This window comes from Melanostigma gelatinosum (assembly GCF_949748355.1).
Source record: "Melanostigma gelatinosum genome assembly, chromosome: 21".
Lineage (NCBI taxonomy): Eukaryota > Metazoa > Chordata > Actinopteri > Perciformes > Zoarcidae > Melanostigma > Melanostigma gelatinosum.
In genome coordinates this window covers 13117038-13139297 of record NC_136654.1, presented here as the reverse complement: position 1 = coordinate 13139297, position 22260 = coordinate 13117038, and the positions used below count along the sequence as shown (strand labels likewise).

General features: G+C 41.0%; 1 protein-coding gene across 1 annotated transcript in view; it reads right to left on the bottom strand.

Moving 5' to 3' along the window:
* The window catches only part of myo15b (myosin XVB), a gene marked incomplete at both ends in the record, with an annotated part of 81182 nt that overhangs the window by 11567 nt on the left and 47355 nt on the right, over positions 1–22260 (bottom strand). The window contains 15 exons of the mRNA XM_079292657.1: positions 5794–5890; positions 7381–7458; positions 7563–7657; positions 7817–7947; positions 12002–12078; positions 12208–12284; positions 12379–12451; positions 13839–13902; positions 13998–14316; positions 14425–14536; positions 15919–16060; positions 17023–17138; positions 19161–19279; positions 20296–20371; positions 20465–20524. Coding sequence (XP_079148783.1) covers positions 5794–5890; positions 7381–7458; positions 7563–7657; positions 7817–7947; positions 12002–12078; positions 12208–12284; positions 12379–12451; positions 13839–13902; positions 13998–14316; positions 14425–14536; positions 15919–16060; positions 17023–17138; positions 19161–19279; positions 20296–20371; positions 20465–20524 — 1636 coding nt within the window. The remainder of the gene's footprint in view (positions 1–5793; positions 5891–7380; positions 7459–7562; positions 7658–7816; positions 7948–12001; positions 12079–12207; positions 12285–12378; positions 12452–13838; positions 13903–13997; positions 14317–14424; positions 14537–15918; positions 16061–17022; positions 17139–19160; positions 19280–20295; positions 20372–20464; positions 20525–22260) is intronic.

Genomic DNA, 22260 nt, shown 5'->3' with positions numbered 1-22260 from the left:
TATTTCACTGAGCCGCTGATCATAGAGCGAGCACACCGAACTCTTACACACCGTCCACCTGCAGACCAGAGACCGAGACAGGTATTGATACGCCTGTTTAAATATCAAGACCGGGAAAAAATCCTGCGCATCGCCACACAGAGGTCCAAAGAGAACAACGGCCCCGTCATGTATGAAGATAAGCCTGTGTTGTTTTTCCCTGACCTGAGCGCCAGCCTGATGAAACGCAGAAAGAGTTCGACCAAGTTAAGAGGGAGCTTCGATCCAAGGACATCCCGTTTGCCCTGCTTCATCCTGTAACACTGAGGATCACGCTTCCCGACGGAAGAAGAAAATTCTTCAAAACACCAAAAGAAGCGGCAGCATTCCTGCGCGACTCCCCGGGACAAACATAACGGACCAGGCGGACAGAACCAACAGGTGGCTGAAACCCAGACACGTAGCAGCAGCTCTTAGGAGCTATCTATCTTTAGCATCGGCGTCACTCTTTATGCTATAGATGTTGAGATAAAGTAAGTGATGGCAGCAATTCAAGTTTAAGTTTACTTCTGATAGATTGGTTTCATGTTAATCCACCCTGTTTGCGTCCTAATCATTTCAGAAAAGGGTGTTTTCAGCGTTTGATATACACTTAAAATTGGATACTATACATATTGTAAAACTATTTTTTAGACAGAGCCTTGGGCTGGTTTGTTTGAACCAGCCAGACATGTCATACTTGACAAGTGCAAAGTGCACAACCCAGTTTGATCGGGAAGATAGTGTCAGATGTTTAGGATTCGGCACTTGGGGGGAGAGGGGTGGATAAAGGGGATTGTTTTCTTTGTTAATGTTGGTGCTTTAGTTTATCAATTTGTGTTTGATCACAGGAGATACACTGGCTTTTGCACAGTGAATTTACAAAGAGGCTATGACACTCTGATGTCCACACTTAGCCTCAATGAGTAGGGTAGTGACATTTGTTAGCTTTAATGTGAATGGGCTAAATGGACCTGTTCAAAGCAAGAGAGTTTTGACACACCTTAAAAATTGCAAACAGATATCGCTTTTTTACAAGAGACCCATCTTACCACACAGGAGCATAAAAAGCTGAGAAGAGAATGGGTAGGACACGTACTATCATCATCATTTAACTCGAAAGCCAGGGGGGTTGCTATTTTAATAAATAAAAACATTCCAGTGACAATTGGAGAAACTATAATTGATCCATCGGGCCGCTATGTCCTAGTTAATTGCCAAATCTACTCGGAACCCTGGACACTGTTAAACTTATACGCACCTAACTATGATGATGAATCCTTTATTCAAGATATTTTTATGAAGGTATCAGGGGGACAACAAAACATACTTGATTTTTGTTCAGATCCTATATTAGATAAATCAGCCACAACAACATCCAAAACAAAAGCAGCTAAAACTACCTTATCATTTATGAAAGATCTAAACCTGACTGATGTGTGGCGACAGATGCACCCTCAAACTAGAGACTATTCCTTTTACTCCTGCCCACACAACTCTCCCACCAGGATTGACCTATTCTTATTGTCAACACATCTAATTCATAGAACACTAGAATCTGAATATTTATCTAGGATGCTGTCTGATCATTCACCTTTGACCCTATCTATTTTTATGCCAGAAAAACCAGCAAATCAATATAGATGGCGTCTGAACCCTACTCTCCTTTATAGACCAGACTTTTGCCAGTTTATTAGGGACCAGATAACATTTTTTTGTGAGACAAACTGTGCCTCCTCCAATAGTTTCATATTATGGGACACGCTAAAAGCTTATCTAAGAGGACAAATAATATCTTATACAAAGGGTATCAAGAAGAAATATTTGGCAGAGATAAATGAGCTAGAAGCAGATATTGTGAAATTGGAAAAGGAGTTTCAACAATCTGGGTCTAAAGAACTTTACCAACGGCTGGTTAAGAAAACATTGAAATACAACACATTACATACCTACAAAGTTGAAAAAAACATTTTACGAACCAAACAAAAATATTATGAATTGGGAGAGAAAGCTCACAAAATTCTGTCCTGGCAATTGAGAGCAGAGGAAAGCTCAAGGTTAATTAATGCAATTCAAACTGAAACGGGTGCAATCTCACACAACCCAACAGAAATTAACGACTCATTCAAACAGTTTTATACAAATCTATATAAATCATAATCACCAGAGGATCTATCTAAGATTGATGAATTTCTGTCCACTATTGAATTGCCGAAACTCGGCCACGAAGACCAACATAATCTTGATTTGCCCTTCACCCAGAAAGAAATTGAAAAGGCCTTATGTTCACTACAACCCAACAAATCACCAGGAGAGGACGGCTTCCCTCCTGAATTCTACAGAGAATGTAAGGACTTACTCACTCCCCTCATAATGGATGTGATTAACTTAGCATCCAAAACTCAAACTCTTCCTGAATCATTCTCCACTGCCATTCACTGTGATTCACAAAAAAAATAGAGATCCATTAAAGTGTTCCTCTTCTCGACCCATTTCCTTGTTAAATTCAGATTATAAATTAATTTCCAAAGCCCTGGCTAACAGGCTTGGCCAATATTTGCCAAAATGAATAAACCCAGAGCGGCTTTATTTTGAAACGCTCATCAGCCAATAACTTGTGCAGACTCTTTAATATTATCCATCTAACTAAATCTAAAACTGAACCTAGTGTAGCTGTAGCATCAGATGCTGAAAAGGCCTTTGATCGGCTAGAGTGGCCGTATTTATTCAAAGTTTTGGACAAGTTTGGATTTGGCCATTTGTTTATCAATTGGGTGAAAAACCTTTACCATAAACCCAGAGCCAAAATTACCACAAATGGACAGACTTCGACAGCATTTCCCTTGAGTAGATGGAGTCGACAGGGTTGCCCTCTGTCTCCAGGACTCTTTGTCCTGGCTATTGAACCACTTGCTGAAGCAATTAGACGGGATCCAGATATAAAGGGGTTCAGAGTGGACCAAATAAATCATAAAATGAATCTCCTGGCAGATGATGTAATTTCGTATCTAACAGACCCGGTTAACTCTCTCACTAAATTACAGACGCTACTAAACACCTATGGTGCTATTTCAGGATATGAGGTCAATCTGGAAAAAAGTGAAATTATTCCACTCACGAACTTCGATCACACTGAATACCAACAAACAACCCCATTTAAGTGGCTCCCGAATATTAAATATCTAGGAATCATTGTAGATAATGATCTTAAAAATTTGTACAAACTTAATTACCTCCCATTGCTGAGTAAAATCGAGGACGACCTACGGAGATGGATGAATCTACCCATTACTTTAATTGGTCGAATAAACTGTGTGAAAATGAATATTCTCCCAAGGTTGTAAAGTCTTTTCCAGTCCTTACCCATTCCATCACCTCAAACCTTTTTTAAAACCCTCAACAAACACATTAGGCAGTTTTTATGGAACTGTAAAATGCCACGGGTATCAATGGAAAAATTAACATGGGATTATAGTCCAGGAGGTTTTCCACTACCTAATTTGAAGAAATATTATTTAGCAGCCCAGATGCGAAATATTTTGTCATTTTTTGACGGTGATGCTGCCCCCTCCTGGATACAAATGGCACTACATCCTCTGAAAGAAGAAACCTCCAGTGATTTTATTTATGAATGGAACTCCAAAACCATATCCAAGAGGACAGACAATCCTATTTTGAAACATTTTATTAAAATATGGTATGAAGTTCACAAAACTCTAGGACTAAATATGAGACTATCACCAAAAACACCTCTAAGACAAAATGAACTTGTGCCCATGACTCTAAGTAACAAGATTCTGGAGACTTGGCATGACAGAGGAATCCAGTATCTGGAAGACTGCTTTGATAAAGGACTCCTCATGCCTTTTGAAGAACTGAAGAGAAAATATGATTTGCCCAGCAGAACTTTCTTTTGTTACCTCCAGTTAAGATCCTTTTTGAGAACCAATGGGCCCTGGAATGACTCTACCTGTGTTAACTAATGTGGAAAAATTGCTTCACCAGGGAAATGTGTACAAATCTATTTCTAAAATGTACTCCATGTTGCTAAATGAGGGCCCAAAACCAGGATTACACAGATCCAGGATGAGATGGGAATCAGACTTGAATATAACAATTGATGAAGAACTCTGGTCAGATTTGTGCCAGAACAGTTTGTCAGCAACAGTTCATGCCCGGTACAGACTTGTTCATTGTAACTTTCTTCATCAGCTGTACCTCACCCCACAGAAGCTTCATAAATCCAAACCTGAATTGTCAGAAATGTGTTTCAGATGTGGTATAGAGGTCGGCTCCTTCCTACACTGTACCTGGCTTTGCACAAAGGTGAGGTCCTTTTGGTATGACTTTTGTAGTATAATAACTAAGATCACAGGGGTTACCTTTCCATTTGATCCTGAGCTATGTTTACTGGGAAACTTCACAACTCTCAACAGGTCTTTAACGAAGCCCCAAATTAAACTTGTAGAAATTGCTTTCTGTGTGGCCAGGAAATGTATCGCGATGACGTGGAAGTCTGATTCCCCCACTCTCATCGACAAATGGTCTGTGGAAATGAACAGTTGTATTCCTCTTGAAAAAATTACATATAGTCTCAGAAAAAGATATAATTTATTTTTGAAAATCTGGCAGCCTTATTTGGAGTACATGGGTATAACACTAACAGTACCATAGGACTGTAATTATTTAGAGCTCCGATTTACAATATACACTGTCATTGCATTCTCCTTTGTGCTGTGTCACTTTATGCACCAACCTTTTTTCTTTTCTTTTTTTTTCTTTGGGTGGGGGGGAATTATTTATTTATTTACTTTATTTACTAATTTCATTTATTTGTGTTTAGTTTTTTTTCTTCTCTTAACTCGTTATGTAGTTGTTTGTAATGTTTAATGTTCTGTGTTCTGTATGCTCTCTTGCATTGTTAAAATACTTGGAAAAATAAAATATTCACAACAAAAAGTTCACAATTATTTTATGAATGTAACTTTAACAGCTCATCGCCTATATAGGCCCACTGTGGTCTGTGATTTATTTTCTTGAATATAAACTAAAAAAACTGATTCGTAACTCAAACTCAACTCAAATGGTTGAGCCTCTGATGCAGCCTAAAATGCTGGAATCGAGTATCAGCCAGTGTGCATCCTGCCTCATTCGTACTGAGCATGTGCAACTCTCAACAGGGAGGTATGCGAGACAGGGTACGCCACAGCTAACAAAATCCTAGCAATTTGGAAATATTTTACAAATATTTTAGATTGTCAAAGTATATGCTAAAAAAACGTTCGATGGCATTTATTCTTTGTTTGTATTTGCTCATATTTCCCAAAGGGTTGAACCTCAGCCAGACCAGACAACAACGATAGCAATCATATCACATAAATATAGGATTTTTAGGAGACGGCCGCTTTATATATCATTATTTTTAACACACTGGGATTGGATCTGTACACCGTATTAATTGATATGCAAGGTCAGGTACCGGAATCGGTATCGGGGAGGAACATCAATAGATACTACTTCAAGAGCTTTGTGAGAAAATATGGCATTTGGGAGGCCTGTCCCTTTAAATTCGATCATTTGACTGACAAAAATATTCTTTTTAGTGTTAGATGCTTCAGAATTGTGCTGTCATCAGAGCAGAAAAGGCAGCGCTTCTACCTGTAAAGCAGGCAGGAGAACAGCATCTTATACACGAAAGAAAAGCTGTTTTTAAGACCAAAGACAGGCAAACTGTGGTACTGGATATCAAGGAGAAACAGCATCAGTCAGATTTACCCTGATGTCGGTTGGCAAAGATGGAGAACTCTTTGATTTCTGTGAGATCTGAGATGCCCATCTCTTTACAGAACTCTGTTACCACATCTGCTGCAATCTAGAAGGAAGATACAAAATACAACCACAGGGATATTGATTATTAACAAAAAGGACTCAGGTTTTGTTTATAGATAAATCAGTTTAAATGAATCCTACACCAAATATTTGGTAAGGAAATCTGTGACAAATACAAAGGAAACCAACCGGGTATTTGCATGTTTTTACAGCCAACTTTATAAATCAGAGGTTGATCAGAGCTGGGTAACCAGAAACATCCGTGGATCAGAAAAATGATTTGGACAGTCCCATAACAGTGGAGGAGGTCAAAACTGCTAATCAAGCCTGGAAAATTGCCTGGGTTAGATGGTTTTCCCTCAGAATCCTATAAGAAGTATGTTGACTATTTGTCTCCCGTCCTGACAGCTGTGTATAAACAATCAAGCTCAACGGACTCTGATATCCCTGAATGTTAAAAAAAGATGAAGACCTCACTGACCCAGGTAATTACAGACCTGTGTTTGAATAATGTGGACAGCAAAATCCTAACAAAGATTTTGTCTATGAGGCTTGAAGCTATTGTACCAGGCTGAATACATGCAGATCAAGCATGCAGGTGCGGGTCTCACAAGGGGAAGAGGAACACAAACTGCTTATGTACGCAGATAATATTCTATTACTGATCAAGGACCCTTTGATGTCAATTCATAATGTTCTATCTACAATTGAATCCTTTTCAAAAATATCAGCCTAATAAATTGGCTAAAATCTAAATGCATTCCGTTATCAAGAGGATGCAATCGATCAATGCTCAATACACTCCGGTTTAAATGGATCTGAAATATTTGGGTATTAGGCTGTGCTCAGACATAGAAAAACATAATTCATATTATTATGGTTCCTTTAATACAAAAAATTATGCCAAACTAGGCAAATGGAAATTGATAAATCTCACTTTGGGGAAAAATTAACATATCTATGATGATACACCAGTAACCATTTCTGAAGGAACCTTTAAAACAATATAATCATCTGATTAAGGATTTACTGTGGAAAAGCCTAGAATTAGTATTAAAAAATGATTTGCCTCAAGAGACAGTGGGGGATTGGCGTTTCCAAATATGGAACGATATAACATAGCATTTCAAATGAATGAACTAGCACGGCACTGAGCAAATCATGAATCTAGCCCACGGGGGGAAAATGGAGGGGTTACTGACAGCGCCATCTCGGGTTATGTATTTCTCACAAAAACACACAACAAAACATATGGAACAAAGAAATCTCATTTCTTTGGCTGGCAAAAGGAACCTGAATAGGTTCAGTTTTTGGACCGAAAAGAGATGAGAAGGAAGAGAATAAGATCCAAGAGCTCCTAAACCTGAGATTGAGACTGATATGGCCAAAGGATCTTCCCAATAATATTAAGGAAGATGTATGGCAAGAGATAATATTGAATGTAGCTTCATTCCAAAATTGTACAAAGATATTATTTCACACCTATGAAACTGTATCGAATGGGCTTAATGTAGGAAAAAAGAAAAATCTTACACTGAAGCTGCGTATCCTGATGGGGAAATCCACTCCTCCTGGTAGCTGGATGGGAATACGTCGAGATGTTTTGCCAGCCTGCAGAAAGCCAAGACGCACTCAAAAGTCAGTTCAGCTGTAAACACAGAATGTGAAATGAACGTAACAGTTGAAATACACCGTGAGTGTGTGGGTTAACTTGCCAGAATGGCCTCCATCTCAGCGTGTGAGGAGATGTTACGGCGGCCGCCAAATCTGAGAGATTGCTGGATGTTATCCTGACACACGCTCGCCAGCTCTGAGGATACATATATGTTTGTTATAAACTATGTGTGCACTAAAAGAGACATTATATACATCTGAATACATAGCCGGCATTGTTTTAACACTACAATGACTTGTAAAAATAAGCATTTTTTTGTGGTATTGTGTATGCAATTTTGTGTGTTTCTTCTACCTTGGTATGGGTGCTCGTAGTCCAGAGAGATGTCGTGTAGGTGATGTGTGACGTACGGCTGCAGAGTACCAGAGCAGGGGAAGAACCCGCTCATCAGGTTGAGCAGCCGCCAGCCGAGGGTGCAGATGGACCTGTGAAGATGACACAAACAGAGCAAATACAATTTTAGCATTTTAATCATCCTCAAATTGCTAAATTTCTGTAGGAAAACACCTGTGGAAAAAGTGGCCAAATTTTCTGCAACAGTGTAGCAAAGTTCTGTTATGCATGTTAAAGAAAAGTTCTGTAGGAGTGCCTTGGTCGCCGAATGGTATGCTATGTAACGACAACATCTAGAGTTTAATTCTGACCTTGGGACCATTGTTGCATATCATACCCCTCTCTCATACCCTCACCCACTCTCTCTTTTTACATTTAAGTTTCCTGCTAATACCTAGTAATAACCATGGACTGTATATAAGAAGTGGACATAGTCACGGTGACGTCACCCATTGGATTGTGGACTACGGTTTTTAAAGTTTGGCATTTTGACCGTCGCCATCTTAGTTTTTGCCGGTCTCCATCTTGGTTTTGCAACCAGAAGTGACACAAGAGGATGAAACTCTGACCGACAATCAGACGCTGAATGTGACATTTTTTAAGGCAACCAAAATGTTACAATTTACTTTCATGAACTTTAAACTCACTGTGAAAGTTGTAAAGTTCTAAGACAGAAAACAACTCCCAGACCGGAAAACAGCGTGGTAGCGACCTGTCGATCACAAGTTAGCCAGGTCCTAAAGCGTACCCTGCTTTATGGTCTGTTTGACTCTAAATGGAGCATAATTTACTGAATGAACATCATGCTGGATTGAAGAAGACTTGAAACTAGAGATTGAGACATAAACTCATGTTTACAATGTTTACTGAGGGAATAAATCAAGAGAGAAGTAGAGTCATTTTCTCATAAGGAGAAGTCGCCCCCAGTAGAGAGAATGAAGGTTCAGGACACTTCTGCATTGGGTTTACTTTTCAGACTCTAATAACTAGGGATGCACCGATCTGACTCTTTCAGTCTGGATACTGAAAGCGATACTTGGGCTTCGAGTGTCGGCCAATATTGAGTACCATTCCGATATTAGTGTTTATGAATAAGCTGTGTGCTTCCCTGTGTGGAAGTGACCGGGATCATTCTTTTATGTGTCAGGCTTCACTTAAACATTGTAAAATACTGTAAAAATGTCACAAATATGTTGGGGTCTGACTATATGGCTTCAACATGTGCTGTGAAACAAAGAATCAGGTCTCCCCTTTTGCAAGCAAAGGTTTCATCCTGATTGTGCTTTGATGAGCACCAAACCTCCTCTGAAGGAATTTCACATTAGGGTGTGAGTTTCCTCCCCCCCAAAAACTATGCATTCCTGAAGTCACCTGAATGCACCGCTGCAATCTCATTGGCCGAGAGCCAAGACAGCACCAGGACCCCTGTGGTTCAGCCACTGTTGTACAAAACTACCTGCAGCCCCCACCTCAATGCTTTTTCCACCAATCCCTCCGGGGTAACAGGAGGCACGCAGCAACGTTGTTCCTCCTTTTAACCAAAATCCTAGGTTTCACAGTTATATTCGCTGGCCGAATTCACCAAACTGTCTATTTTATCTTTGTTCGCATCCACGAAGCGAACCCGTTTAATCCTGCAGAAGTGAAGAAACAAGATTTCTTCAGAAAGAGAGAGAGAGAGCTCACACTCTCCCCAAGAGCCTCGTCTGCTCCGGCCATAAGGACGCGAAACTCCCTCATCCAGACGACAGCGACTCTCTCTCACCGAGAGAAACACGGCCTCCGCAGCCGTGCTGCACGAGCCCACTGAAGCTCCGAAGAAACCCCCCAGAAGACTCCCCTCAATCACCACGATTGCATCGTACCGTAAGGCAAGATAGAGTCTGGGCAGAGTGAGAGAGAGTTCATTTGTGTTTATTTTACCTTGTTTGTGTGCTTAAAGTACTGTTCATTTTTATAACGTGGTGTATGCTTAATAATCGCCGACACTAACGATCACTGAGATCGTAGGGGTCGTGTGTAAGTAGCGTGTATTCCATGCTACTGTGATCTGTGTTGAGCGAGCCGCAGTGAGGTCGAAGTTGCTTCTCATCAGTTCAGGAGGTCAGAACCGCCGACTGAGACAAAGAGTCGCTGTTCTCTCCCCGGGCTGAGAGAGCAATCTTCCGTACTCCTGCGTGGCGCAGAGGATCGTAATCGCTTGTTTTACTTCATTTTGTTTTGTTCCTTTCTCTTTCACTAACTCACACACACACATATAGCTTTGAGCTAATCTAGCTACGTGCTGAACAGCTGCAGCACATGTAGACACCGGGTCTCCTGTTGGCTCTCCGCCATTTTGGGTCCTGCGCATGAGAGACGTCACCACGTCCCAACTACGTCACACGTCACTGAGCTGTTCCCTCGCTCCCCCCCCCACACACACACCCACACACACACACACACACACACACACACACACACACACACACACACACCTCTTTTCAATAGTCTGTTGATTTTAGATAGCGTGCTCATGAATGTATAGTTGTTGTTAGTTTAGATATTAGTTGACCAGATCATTAGTATTAGAACTTAATAAACTGTTGTATTTTAAAGAGCAGCTGTCTGTGATTACTTGGTGCATGCGTATTGTGATAATAACTGTATATGTGGTCTGTGCTCGAACTTCAACCTTCACTTTCGCTCTGAATGTGTAATAGTACTCAGACTACTGACATTGTGAGTGAACACTAATTATGAGACTGAGTTTTATCGTTTGGTTGTTGGTCCCTGTTCGCAGGGTGGTGCCCCGTTATTATTAATAATCATTAATAATTGTTACTGACATTAATAATTCTGTTGATGTCAAGAATTTAGTTTATTCGATGCTGATAACCCAAACACGCTCCTTTACATTCCCAACAAATATATACATAGATATAAATTTACCAAATTGTTATTTATCATTAAGATAATTAAATATGAACCAGCAACTTGGTCAACGAAATATTTAAAGTACACAGGAAATACAATTGAAGTGTAAACCTTTTTAATGTAGCAACAAAGTGGTCGGTTAAGATATTTGTATGGGTGCACCCCTAGTAAAAGTATGAATTGAGAATGCAGTGGTGGGCCGTGCATTTTATACCTAGGCCTTCACTGTTGTCCTGCAGCTGAAATACCACCTTATAACCACATGATGGCGCCACATATATTATCAGTTTCTAAGGCTGTAACTATGTACGTGTTAAATGTACGTAACATTCGGTACGAGACTTGCAATACGTTTGAATAGTACTAGAGCATCTGGAAAATGCAGAAGCTTATATTCAGGAAAACATAATGTTTTCTGCGCTCATGGAGGACAGTGGTTCTCAGCTGGTCTGACTGTGGGACCCACCATCATTCCTTAATGACAAGTCACGGCCCAAAGAGATCATCTTATGATTTTACTTTCACAACTTGAATATCGTACGTACTGCTCTGCAGTGTCTTTCCTCGTCTCAGCCCCCTGTGTCATGGTGTGTGGTGCATCTCACTCAGTCAGAATGCCCATATTTGATTGGCTGAGCTGCATCACATGATGTGATTCACGACCAGACATGCCTCTGCTGTTAAGTTCTGTTCCACGATAGTCACGTGCTTGCCCACTGACCAATCACAGCATACTCTGCACCTCGCGGCAGACACTGAGCTGCACTAATGCTGACGTCATTATAGGCCAGCGAGCAGGCTCTGATACGTCAAAGAATACGCCCAACATGTCAAACTAAAGATCTGATTGGTTGAAGAATATGACAATCAACAATGTCGTCCCCATTCATTTAAACTGCAAATGGATGCAGGCCTCCGTCTGCAGGCCTGGGCCTCTGTTCTTACCTAGAGACACAGAGGTGAAATCTGATTGGATAAAAGCTCTACTTAAAACAAGCTGCACTGGAAACAGAGCAACTGAGGAAGACAGTAGCTGTGCAATGAGAAAATAAGATAATGGGAAAAATATTTTTATAAATTATAATAGATCTAGTGTATTTAGGAAAAAATATTAAACTATAAAATAGATATAGCTTTGTGATTCTGTTTTGGCCAGCAGAGAAGGCCTTGCAGGCCCTGACGGCCCACCACTGTGAGAATGTAACAAAACACTTAATAAAGGTGACTCACTTAGTTGGATTGTTGGTGGTTTGCTTGATGACCTGGCAGTATATCTCATCTCTCATCAGCTCCCTTTCCTTCCCTAACTGAACAGAAGAGAGAGACTCACATTTAAATTCCATAGAAGTATATTTGAGGTCCATCAAACTCACAGAGACTCAAAAGCGCTACATAAATGCAGCCCATTAGATTACACTGCTTGAAAGAGCACTGACCAGTAAAATGTGGCTCAAGCAGTCTGTCTGGGTGTTACTCTTCGTCATTGGCATGTCACCCATGAACTGCATCAGGTCTGGAGGGAGAGATAGAAGGGAGAAGGAGTGATGGAGGAACAGAGTAACTGTGGTCTCAGTGTGTATCAGTATGGCTTGCGTGGATGCACTCACGCATGAAGCACTGGACAGACAACTCATTGATTTCAGGATCATTGTAGAGAATGAGGGACTCCTGTATGGGAACCTGGATGAACGAAACCCAATGCAGTTAGTACAGTTGGATCTATTCATGAAGACCCACTGACATCGAGATCTGTACAACAAGAGCGACCTGACAATTCATTTCACATTTCCATATCCAAACAAGACAATTCAGTCATCTGGTGACATATTTGCTCCCTCTGATCTCAACTAAAGATGTTCAATAATCTTGGCAATTTAGGCAGCATAGCCATATAAATAAAACCTTTTTATATGTAAAAAGGTACGTATATTCCTTTTAGATGTCAGTAATTTTATGTAACTTGTTTCTCATTACCTTCGCCAGACGTCAGTCCGTGGGGGGATCATGTGTTTGGTTGTGTATGTGTGTGCATGCGTGTATCATTCACACTATTGTTTTATTTAGTGGCGGAATTCCCCCACTCCTCTATCAGTCTGTCCACACCACACCTAATCTCACATACTACTAAACCCATCAGTGTAATTCATTTTTTTATTGTTTAGGCTCACTCTCATGGCATCGTCTCCAGCCTCGAGGGCAGCTGATTTCAGCTTAATCATTAAATCCAATTCTTTCAATAAAATGCACTGCACTGTCCTAATAGTAGTGGACCCTATACCGCAATGCTATTATAGATCCCACATGCTTACGTACAGGCTATATATATAAAATAAGTTTGACACCCGTGCACAATTCATTACTTGCCTACGGTCAAACCGAAGGCAGGCAAAGACAGCAGAGCATTTAGAAGCTGAAGAGCGAAATATTAGCCTCAGAAGTTAAAGAGCTAAAATAAGATGAAATATTGAACTTTTGTTAATGCTGGCCACTATTTGCTAACATGTTTTCCGCATCAACTGGATATGTTTCACTGCCCCCAAGTGGCCGAAAATGAGTGAATGCATGTTCAACAAAATCTTGCGAATAACATTTTGAAAAGCCTTGGACACACCTACAAACAGTGCAGTGGCAGCAGTTATTGTGCTATAAGCAGGTCCAACTGCTGTGGTTGAAAGACATTATTTCCTTCACCAGTGATTCCACGATTTTAGACAAGACAGCTTATATATATATATTGATGCGGAAAACATGTTAGCAAATAGTGGCCAGCATTAGCAAAAGTTCAATATTTCATCATATATATATATATATATATATATATATATATATATATATATATATATATATATATATATATATATATATATATATATATATATATATATATATATATATATATATATATATATAATGTGTACAGGCTATATATATGTACATATGTACATGCCTATATATATATATATATAGGCATATTGTGCACGGATACATGTGTGTCCATGTACAATAACTGTGGTATGAGCAAGTACAAACCATGAGATATGATGTTAAAGGGATTGTACAGTCTTACTTCTGTGTGTTGAACCGCCTCTGCAAAATTCCTTCCACTTGCTGGCAGACCTGTAGTCCCCACTCTTTAATTAATGAACAAATAATAGTAGCACACAATTAGCCACGACACGTCATGAACCCAAACCATCCGAACATCGTCATCAGCCTTCTATCATACCGGAAATACTTCATGGCAAAGTCAGCCATGCCCGGGAGGATCTCCAGCTCATGGAATGAGCCCTGGATTGAGCTCTGGAAGTATCTCTGGACCGAAACCTCTTTACCGAGCAGTTCTGAATCAATGCTGCCCATGCGTCTGCTGATAGGACCTGGAGATGGGCCCTTGGGTGGACCGGCAGGTGTAGCGCCTCTCATGCTTTTCCTCCTGTCATCTCTTCGGTCAAGGTGCAGAGAGTGGTAGTCCGGGGCCGCGGATGGCTGGGTGAGGTCATCCGGGAAAAGACCAGAGCGCCCTCCCATGGTGCCAAAACGCCAGCCTGGTGGAAACACACACAAAGATGTTTTTTGATGAGAAGGAGGTTACGATATGCATTAAACAATGAGCATAATAGGCATATCTGAACCTAAAACTGCTGTGATCTCACCTGTCTGGAGTCCTTCCATTGGCAGCAGTTTGATGATGTCACCCTTGCTGAAGCTAAGCAGACTCTTGTCATCTGTTACAAAACTCTTTAGGGCAACCACATGGCCTGAGTCCTAGAGGGCAGAGAGAAAGATGTTCAGGAGGGTAATATGTGGGTCACATGGCCAAAAGACACCCCAAAGAATCAAAATGAAAGATAATGATGAATGATTATGATCTAAAGCAGTGGCGGCTGGTGGAAAATGTTCTAGGTAGGGCCATCCTATCAATTTCAGCAAACATCCCAGTATGATTTAATGCAAACAAATTAAAGTATCAAACACGCATTATTACTTTGCAGTTAAATATTTAACATTCATTCCAACATGAAAACAATCAGTAAATAACACTTATATAATATAACATAACATGTTCATTTATTGAGATGCCCCTATGGACCTTGTTATAGGAGGTAAAGATCAGGAGAAGTAAACATGATGTGTAATTAGGAATACTGATGTTAAATTAAGCTATGATGAGTTTTCACTGTTAATTTAACATCTCTATTACATGTTGATGCCTCCATGACCAAGTTAAGCAGATGAGACTGAGGACAACTATGTAGAAGAAAATATGTTCACTTTGCATAATATGTAGCTTGACAGAGTTCTCATGTGTGTCCTGGTGTTCTCATGTTTCCTTACCTCCTCATCCCTCACTCCCTACCCTGGTGTTCTCATGTTTCCTTACCTCCTCATCCCTCACTCCCTACCCTGGTGTTCTCATGTTTCCTTACCTCCTCATCCCTCACTCCCTACCCTGGTGTTCTCATGTTTCCTTACCTCCTCATCCCTCACTCCCGTAACTGTCCGTGCTGGATCCGTCCCCGTTGTTTAAAAAAAGCTAAATAAATGATTAGCATGACGTCATCCAGCTAGTCAAACCTGTCTGGTGTACAGCTATACAGAAGCTTCGCATGTACTGCTTCCCTTTCCCGCGAGTCTGCTGTCTGATTGTGAGGTCAGGCTGATCTGATATCAGCTCTTTGGCTGCAGAATCTCCTCAAAGTTCTCCTCTCAAACGGGTCTTGGAGGAGACTTCTCCTGACGAGAACGCGCAGCGAGGGGGGCCTGATCGTTCTGGCCCCACGCTGAATCTATTTGAGGGCGCTGATTGGCTAAATTGTATGTCACTCATTTATATCTTGAATCAGCAATTGGCTAAACTGCTTCATAGACCCGCCTCTTTTGGGCAAAAAACGATTTGGCCCCCCAAGCTGCGCGTTCTGAGACGTGTCTACACACAGGCGGAGAGGACGAGCAGGAAACGCATATATTTTGCGCAGATATCACATTTTACACATATTGCTGGGTACATTCCACAGTTCAAAAACACAAATATTGACAAATTGTATAATTTGTTATTACAATTTTTTGTTTTTGTTTTTGTGTGGCTCAAGGTGGGGCCATGCCCCCTTGCCCTCTATTGACCAGCCACCACTGATCTAAAGGAGTACCTTGATGAGCTCCTGGAGGAAGAACCGGATCATGGCAGTGATCTGAGGAGCTCTGGATGACTGCATCACCAACTTTTCACTCGACAGCTCCAGTTCCACTCTGTCTGCACCCTGGAGGTCAACTGACAGCAACTCTGAAAAACTATATTCATGCAGACCTGAGTTAACATTCTTTTTTCTCTTTTTTTTTGTGAGGTTTTCAAATGAAGCTTTAAAAGTCTGTCGGCAAATTTTATGACATCATCATCCTAATAAATGTTAATGTTTGTATACAACTGTAATTCATGGTGCTGTTAGATTGCTGCTGGACTGCCCCGTTAATACAGTTGTGTGTCTTCCTTTGACTGCGGCAAGCAGGAGAGCAAACTGTTTTTTGACTGCAATGAAAATGGCTAAACACCAAGAACTCCTGTCTGTTTCTCCAAACTCCATCTACTGTAGGTTGACTTTCGGTAACATACAACCACACCTCAAATAATCCAAAGCATCCCTTTAAGATGCCAGGGAATCTTTAGCACACCTGACTCAAGAAATTGCCCTTTTTCACACTCCATCAGTGTGCACACTATAATGGAGGAACCGCCGTCTTAATACCCTTTCCAAACGCAGACCCTTTGTGGGTTCACATGCAAAAACTAGTATGTTTTGGTTTAGGCAGAATCCCTCTCTCTAACCTCCTCAATTACAATTAGAAGCCTAAGAAAAATAAGCAAGATGCATTAGAGAGAAGGAGCAGGAGAGGGAGGGAGGGAGAGGCTACCAGAAAAGCAAAATTAAACCGAAAACAACTTTCTTTACTTTTACTTTAAGTCCTGTATTTAATTGTGGCTACTTACTAAATAGAACAAATATATAAAGATGCATTTCCTGGCTAGCTGCCTCTGGGACTGAAGCTGCACAGCTGCAACACCAAGTGTGAGGCCCCTCTGAGGGCCAGGTAAGTAAAGAGCTCGCCAGTCAGAGGATGTCTTTCAATCGTATTTAAGATGGGCCGAATATTTAGCATTACACAGAAATAAAAACTAACAACTTCCTGTCTTTGACATAAGACTCACATTTTATGTGATGAAACTGAGAAGATATGTATGCGGGCTTCACGTTTACCTGTAGCTTATGAGCAGACGGAGGTGTTTGGGGTTGATGCCTGATGCTGTGACCATCTTCAGTAGACGAATGCCCCGATGAGACACGCCCAAAACCTGAGCATCCCCACTGTCCGACTTCAACAGATACAAAGAGAAGATGCTTGTCAATACCTGCAAGTGGTTAGTGGTCTCGCAACAACTAATGCTTGAAACGAGACAGCCTGTAGACCCCCTAAATATATTGTATATGTCACAATAAAACAAGTTTGACCCAGGCGGCAACCTCTGGTTCTGCAGAGTGAAGCCAATGCTGAAGTGTCTTAAAACTTGCATTCTCTCTACGACCAGCAGGAGGCGACTCCTCCGGTTGCAAAAAGAAGTCTGGTTGTATAGAAGTCTATGAGAAAATGACTCTACTTCTCACTTGATTTTTGTATTACCTCAGTAAACATTGTAAACATGAGTTTAAAGAAAGAAGAAGAAGAAAGAAAGAAAGAAAGAAAGAAAGAAATGGTCTCAATCTCCAGTTTCAAGTCTTCTTCAATACAGCATGATGTTCATTTTGTAAATTATGGTCCATTTAGAGCAGGGGTCTCAAACTCCCAGCCCGCCACGTCATTTTATGTGGCCCGCGAATCCGCCAGCAAAAAAAAAAAAAAGTTAAAAAAAAAAGATTTGATGAATTAGACTAATAATAATAAAAATATCCCCATTGTCGAAATTATGAGATAGAAAGTCGAAGTTATTAGATAGAAAGTCATAACTATGATAGAAAGTCATAATTCTGAGATAGAAAGTCAAATTTATGAGATAGAAAGTCAAAAAGATGAGACAGGAAGTCAAAAGGATGAGATTGAAAGTCAAAATTATGAGATTGACAGTCAAAATTATGAGATTGAAAATTAAAATTATGAGATTGAAAGTCAAAATGATGAGATTGAAAGTCAAAATGATGAGATAAACAGTTAGAAGCAGCTCTTTGACTGGTTACTGTACATTTAACATGGAAATGTATTGTGAGTACATTGAAGACTACTTTAAACTGTGAATGCAGAGAGTTATTTAACAATATGTTACGAGTAGTGACATTTACAACCGGCCCTTTGTGGGCGACCATGATGCTGATGTGGCCCAGAGTGAAAATGAGTTTGAGACCCCTGATTTAGAGTCAAATAGATAAAGCAGGGTATGCTTTAGGGCGGGCTTACTGTGATTGATAGGTCACTGCCGCTATACGAAGTCTCTATGTCTCTTCTCCGCATTCCAACATGGCGATGGCAAAATCATCGAAATCAAGGCTTGATAACGGTAGTCCACAAACCAATATGTGACATCACGATGACGAAGCCATGGATTCAGTAGAGTGCCGGAAGCACCAGGTAACTTTTTCGCCACTGAGAAACCTTCAGAAGGAAATGATCGGGGCGCCTGATGTATTTCTCTATATACATCCGTGATAGGCTGAAGATGTCTCTTATTATTTTGTAACGTATCATCAAGTTAGCGAGACGAGTCAAATCGCCCGTGAAAAACATCATCGTAAATGCCGAACTCTAAGCGTAAATTACATTCAAAACATGCAAATTACCAAAACGTTGGTGATTTGCGTGTTACGCTTTGGTGTTACTTGTAGAACAGCCTTTAAAGTGATGCTGCTGGTTTATAAACTGCTCAACAATCTTAGGCAAAAATAAGTAATGTAAAATCAGTAGGACTCTTTACAAAGGCCTCTCTTTAGGCAACAGTCAACTGGTAGAACCTTGAGTCAGAACCCAACATGGTGAAGCTACTTTTAGCTACAATGCTGCACACAGATGAAACCAACTTCCTGATGTTCCTCAAATGTTCCGCAACTCTAGAAAAAAGCTGTCTTTCTCCGCCATTGATTGATTGATTTTCCTCTACTGAACCTTTATTTCCTTTGCGCATTCTATCCAATTTTCACATTTTGTTCACATCTTAATTGATTAATTTCTGTTTTTTATCGCTTAATGTTTTCAACTGTTTTGAAATGCCTTTCTTTTCCTGCGTAAAGCACTTTGAATTGCCTCTGTGTTTGACATGTCCTATACAAAACAAAATCAGGTACCTGGCCTTGCATTGTCATAGAACAAAAAGACACTCCACATTATCTCCAACTCTTTTTGTTATGATCACCTTCACAGGGAACAGACGGATGAAGTAGTTTTCCCAGTTGTCTCGAGCAGCAATGACAATCCTCTTCTTCATGCCGTCATTCTGGATGGTGCTTATAGTCATTCCCACACTGAAATTTGCTAGAGATTAAATGAGGGAAGAACAATTGGATAACGGTCAGCAAACTACTGGAAAAACAAAATAGAAATGATATAGTTTATATTCAGTGAGTAATCATTCCAACCATATGTAAAGATAGACAAAATGACAGCTGCCCAAAAGTGATGCCACAACATCTTGATCGGCCCCCTGGTGGCTGGCTGCAGTAAAGGTCATAAACCCCGCCCCCTCCCAACGACGGTTTCAGTCATTTTAGGTAGTTCTTGTCACACTGATGTATGTTGAAGTGTTCTTTTTTATGATTTGTTTGGTTTTAATTTGTTAATTGATGCTATAAGAAGGACGTCATGATTGACAGCCGCTCTGAGTGAAGTAGCCGGAGAGCTGGAGGCTCGGGAATCGTACGTAGAGTGATGAGTGGTACGTCGTGAGGAGTTATGGTGTCCATAACCCTCAATGCTTGTTTCAAAGATCTTCACATGCAGTCTGTGGTTTGTACCGCATCTGACCTAGTCGCTATAGCTTAACAAAATCTCCACTGACAATCAGCGCTGGAGGACAGGTGTGTGTGTTCATATCAGACATGAAGGTGTGTTTCAGAAACTTAAATTACGAGTCTGTGTGATAAAACATCAACGATCTGATCATAACTGTATTCATAGAAACATTAGAATTAGTTGTGTCATTGTTGCCAAACAGCTACCGTGCTGCTAACGCAGCAGCTAGGTGGCTCTTACGCTAACAAGATGCGGCCGTGCTTGGTCTGTGATTGGTTTGGGCGCAGGTGTATGGGCGGGACCCTCCGATCACTACTGCTCAGACTCTGGCCCCAAATGATGTTGAAATCTTAAGATGGCAGCTCCCGTATCAGAGATATTTTTGCATCACTTTTGTACAGCGGAAATAAGTGGAGACCCATCGTCCATATATATACAGTCTACCACTTGTGAATGACTTTAGCTTGTAACAAAAACATTGGTCAACATTGTCACAACTGTGGCATCCGGCATTAGGACGATCCGTCAAACACTCTCACCCAGCAGGTCCTTCATCTTCCTCCTCTCCTCTCTGCTGATCCTCACACAGCTGTCAGAGTAGGTGTCCCTCATGATCTAAAACACATGACACAATGACAATGGGAGGAGATTGATGTCTACTGAATACATGTATTATAAATAAATAAATAAATAAATAAATATACTAACCTGTTCACACAACAGATTGAGGATGTAGGGCCGGTTGAACATCTCTCTGGGGTAAAACACCTGCACACAAATAAAATGATTCACAGATCCCATCCCCTGTATAGTGAGAGGCATTATTGATGAGTCTAACGCACTTGTGTCGGTCTGAACACATCTGTATTTCCGTTATTGTTAATACCAGCTGCGACAGCTTGTTTCATGGCAAAAATGAATGAATGAATGAATTTTATTTATATAGCGCTTTTCACAGACAGTAGTATCACAAAGTGCTTAACAGAGCAGACATTTAAAAGCATAAAAAACACAATGTGACCCAAGGGTCAATCAATTATCTACACAGAGAAAATTAAGAAATAAAATTTAAAAAAATAAAAAATAAAATAAAAATGTAAAACATATTTTAAGAGCAGGTCTCGGACATGGGTTTACTTTTACACAAACGCCAGCCTAAACAGGTGGGTTTTGAGCTGGCTTTTAAAAGTATCCACAGTATCTGCGAGGCGCAGAGTTGCAGGCAGAGCATTCCAGAGCCTCGGGGCCACTGCCTCAAAGGCTCGGTCACCACGGCTCTTAAATCGTGTGCGTGGGACTGACAGAAGACCTAGAGCGTTTGACCTGAGAGTGCGGGCGGGTGAATAGGGGCGAAGTAGATCAGCTACATAAGCCGGAGCCTGACCGTGAAGTGCTCTGTAAGTGATGGTGAGAATTTTGAAGTGTATCCTAGATGCTACAGGAAGCCAGTGGAGAGATCGGAGTACGGGGGTGATGTGAGAAAAATGTGGTGCTGGAGACACCTACTGTATCAGGGACTACCACAGTAGAGGTTTAGAGGACTTTGCCAGGTGTGGTGTAAATGTGACAATGGCATAATCACACATCCAGCAGACATACACACAACACAAGCATTTATTTGGCTCTTCCTAAAGCTCTGTTTTGGTCTCCACCAGCCTCCTGAGAAAATAGCTTAAGCTGCTAAATAAAAATTGCGTAGAGCTGAGGGGAACTGCAGAGCTGGTGATAATTATCTGTGGGTTCCTCACTATGAGGGACACCTTTTACATTACATAGTCATTTGCAGTGGCAGCCGGCCAATAGAGGGCCACGGGGCCTGGCCCCACCCACCTTGAGCCACAAAAAAATAAAATCAAAAATTATAACATTATTCATTTTAAAAAATTGTATTAATACATTTTAGAAATTGTCAATATTTGTGTTTTTGAGCTATGTAATATACCCAGCAATATTTGTAAAATAGGATATCTGCGCAAAATAAATGCTTTTCCTGCTTGTCCTCTCCGCTGGTGCACCTCTCAGCTGTCCCCGTGCATGTCTCTACTGCGCGTGCACGTGCTGGGGCCAGATCGATTTGGCCCAAGGAAGACGGGTCTAATAAGCAGCTTAGCCAATCACTGATTAAAGAAATAAATGAGTGACTTACAATTTAGCCAATCAGCACCCTAAAAAAGACTTCTGGGAGGGCCAGATAAGAATGGCCCTCCCGGAAGTCTTTTTCTCCCGGAGGGCCCGTGTCTAGTTCTCATCTCGCGTGTTCTTACTACCCAGCTGGAAGACGGTCACCGAGGAGGTGGATAAAAACCGGCACATTTTATCAAAAATAATTGATTGTGTCAAGTTGTGTGGGGCTTTTGAGTTGGCTTTGCGTGTGCATGACGAGACTGACTCCTCGGACAACCCTGGCGTGTTCAAGGGACTGGTGGATTTTGTTGCGTCCCTCGACGGTGTGCTGGAGGAGCACCTGGAGACAGCCAGCGTTTTTAAAGGGACGTCGAAGACTG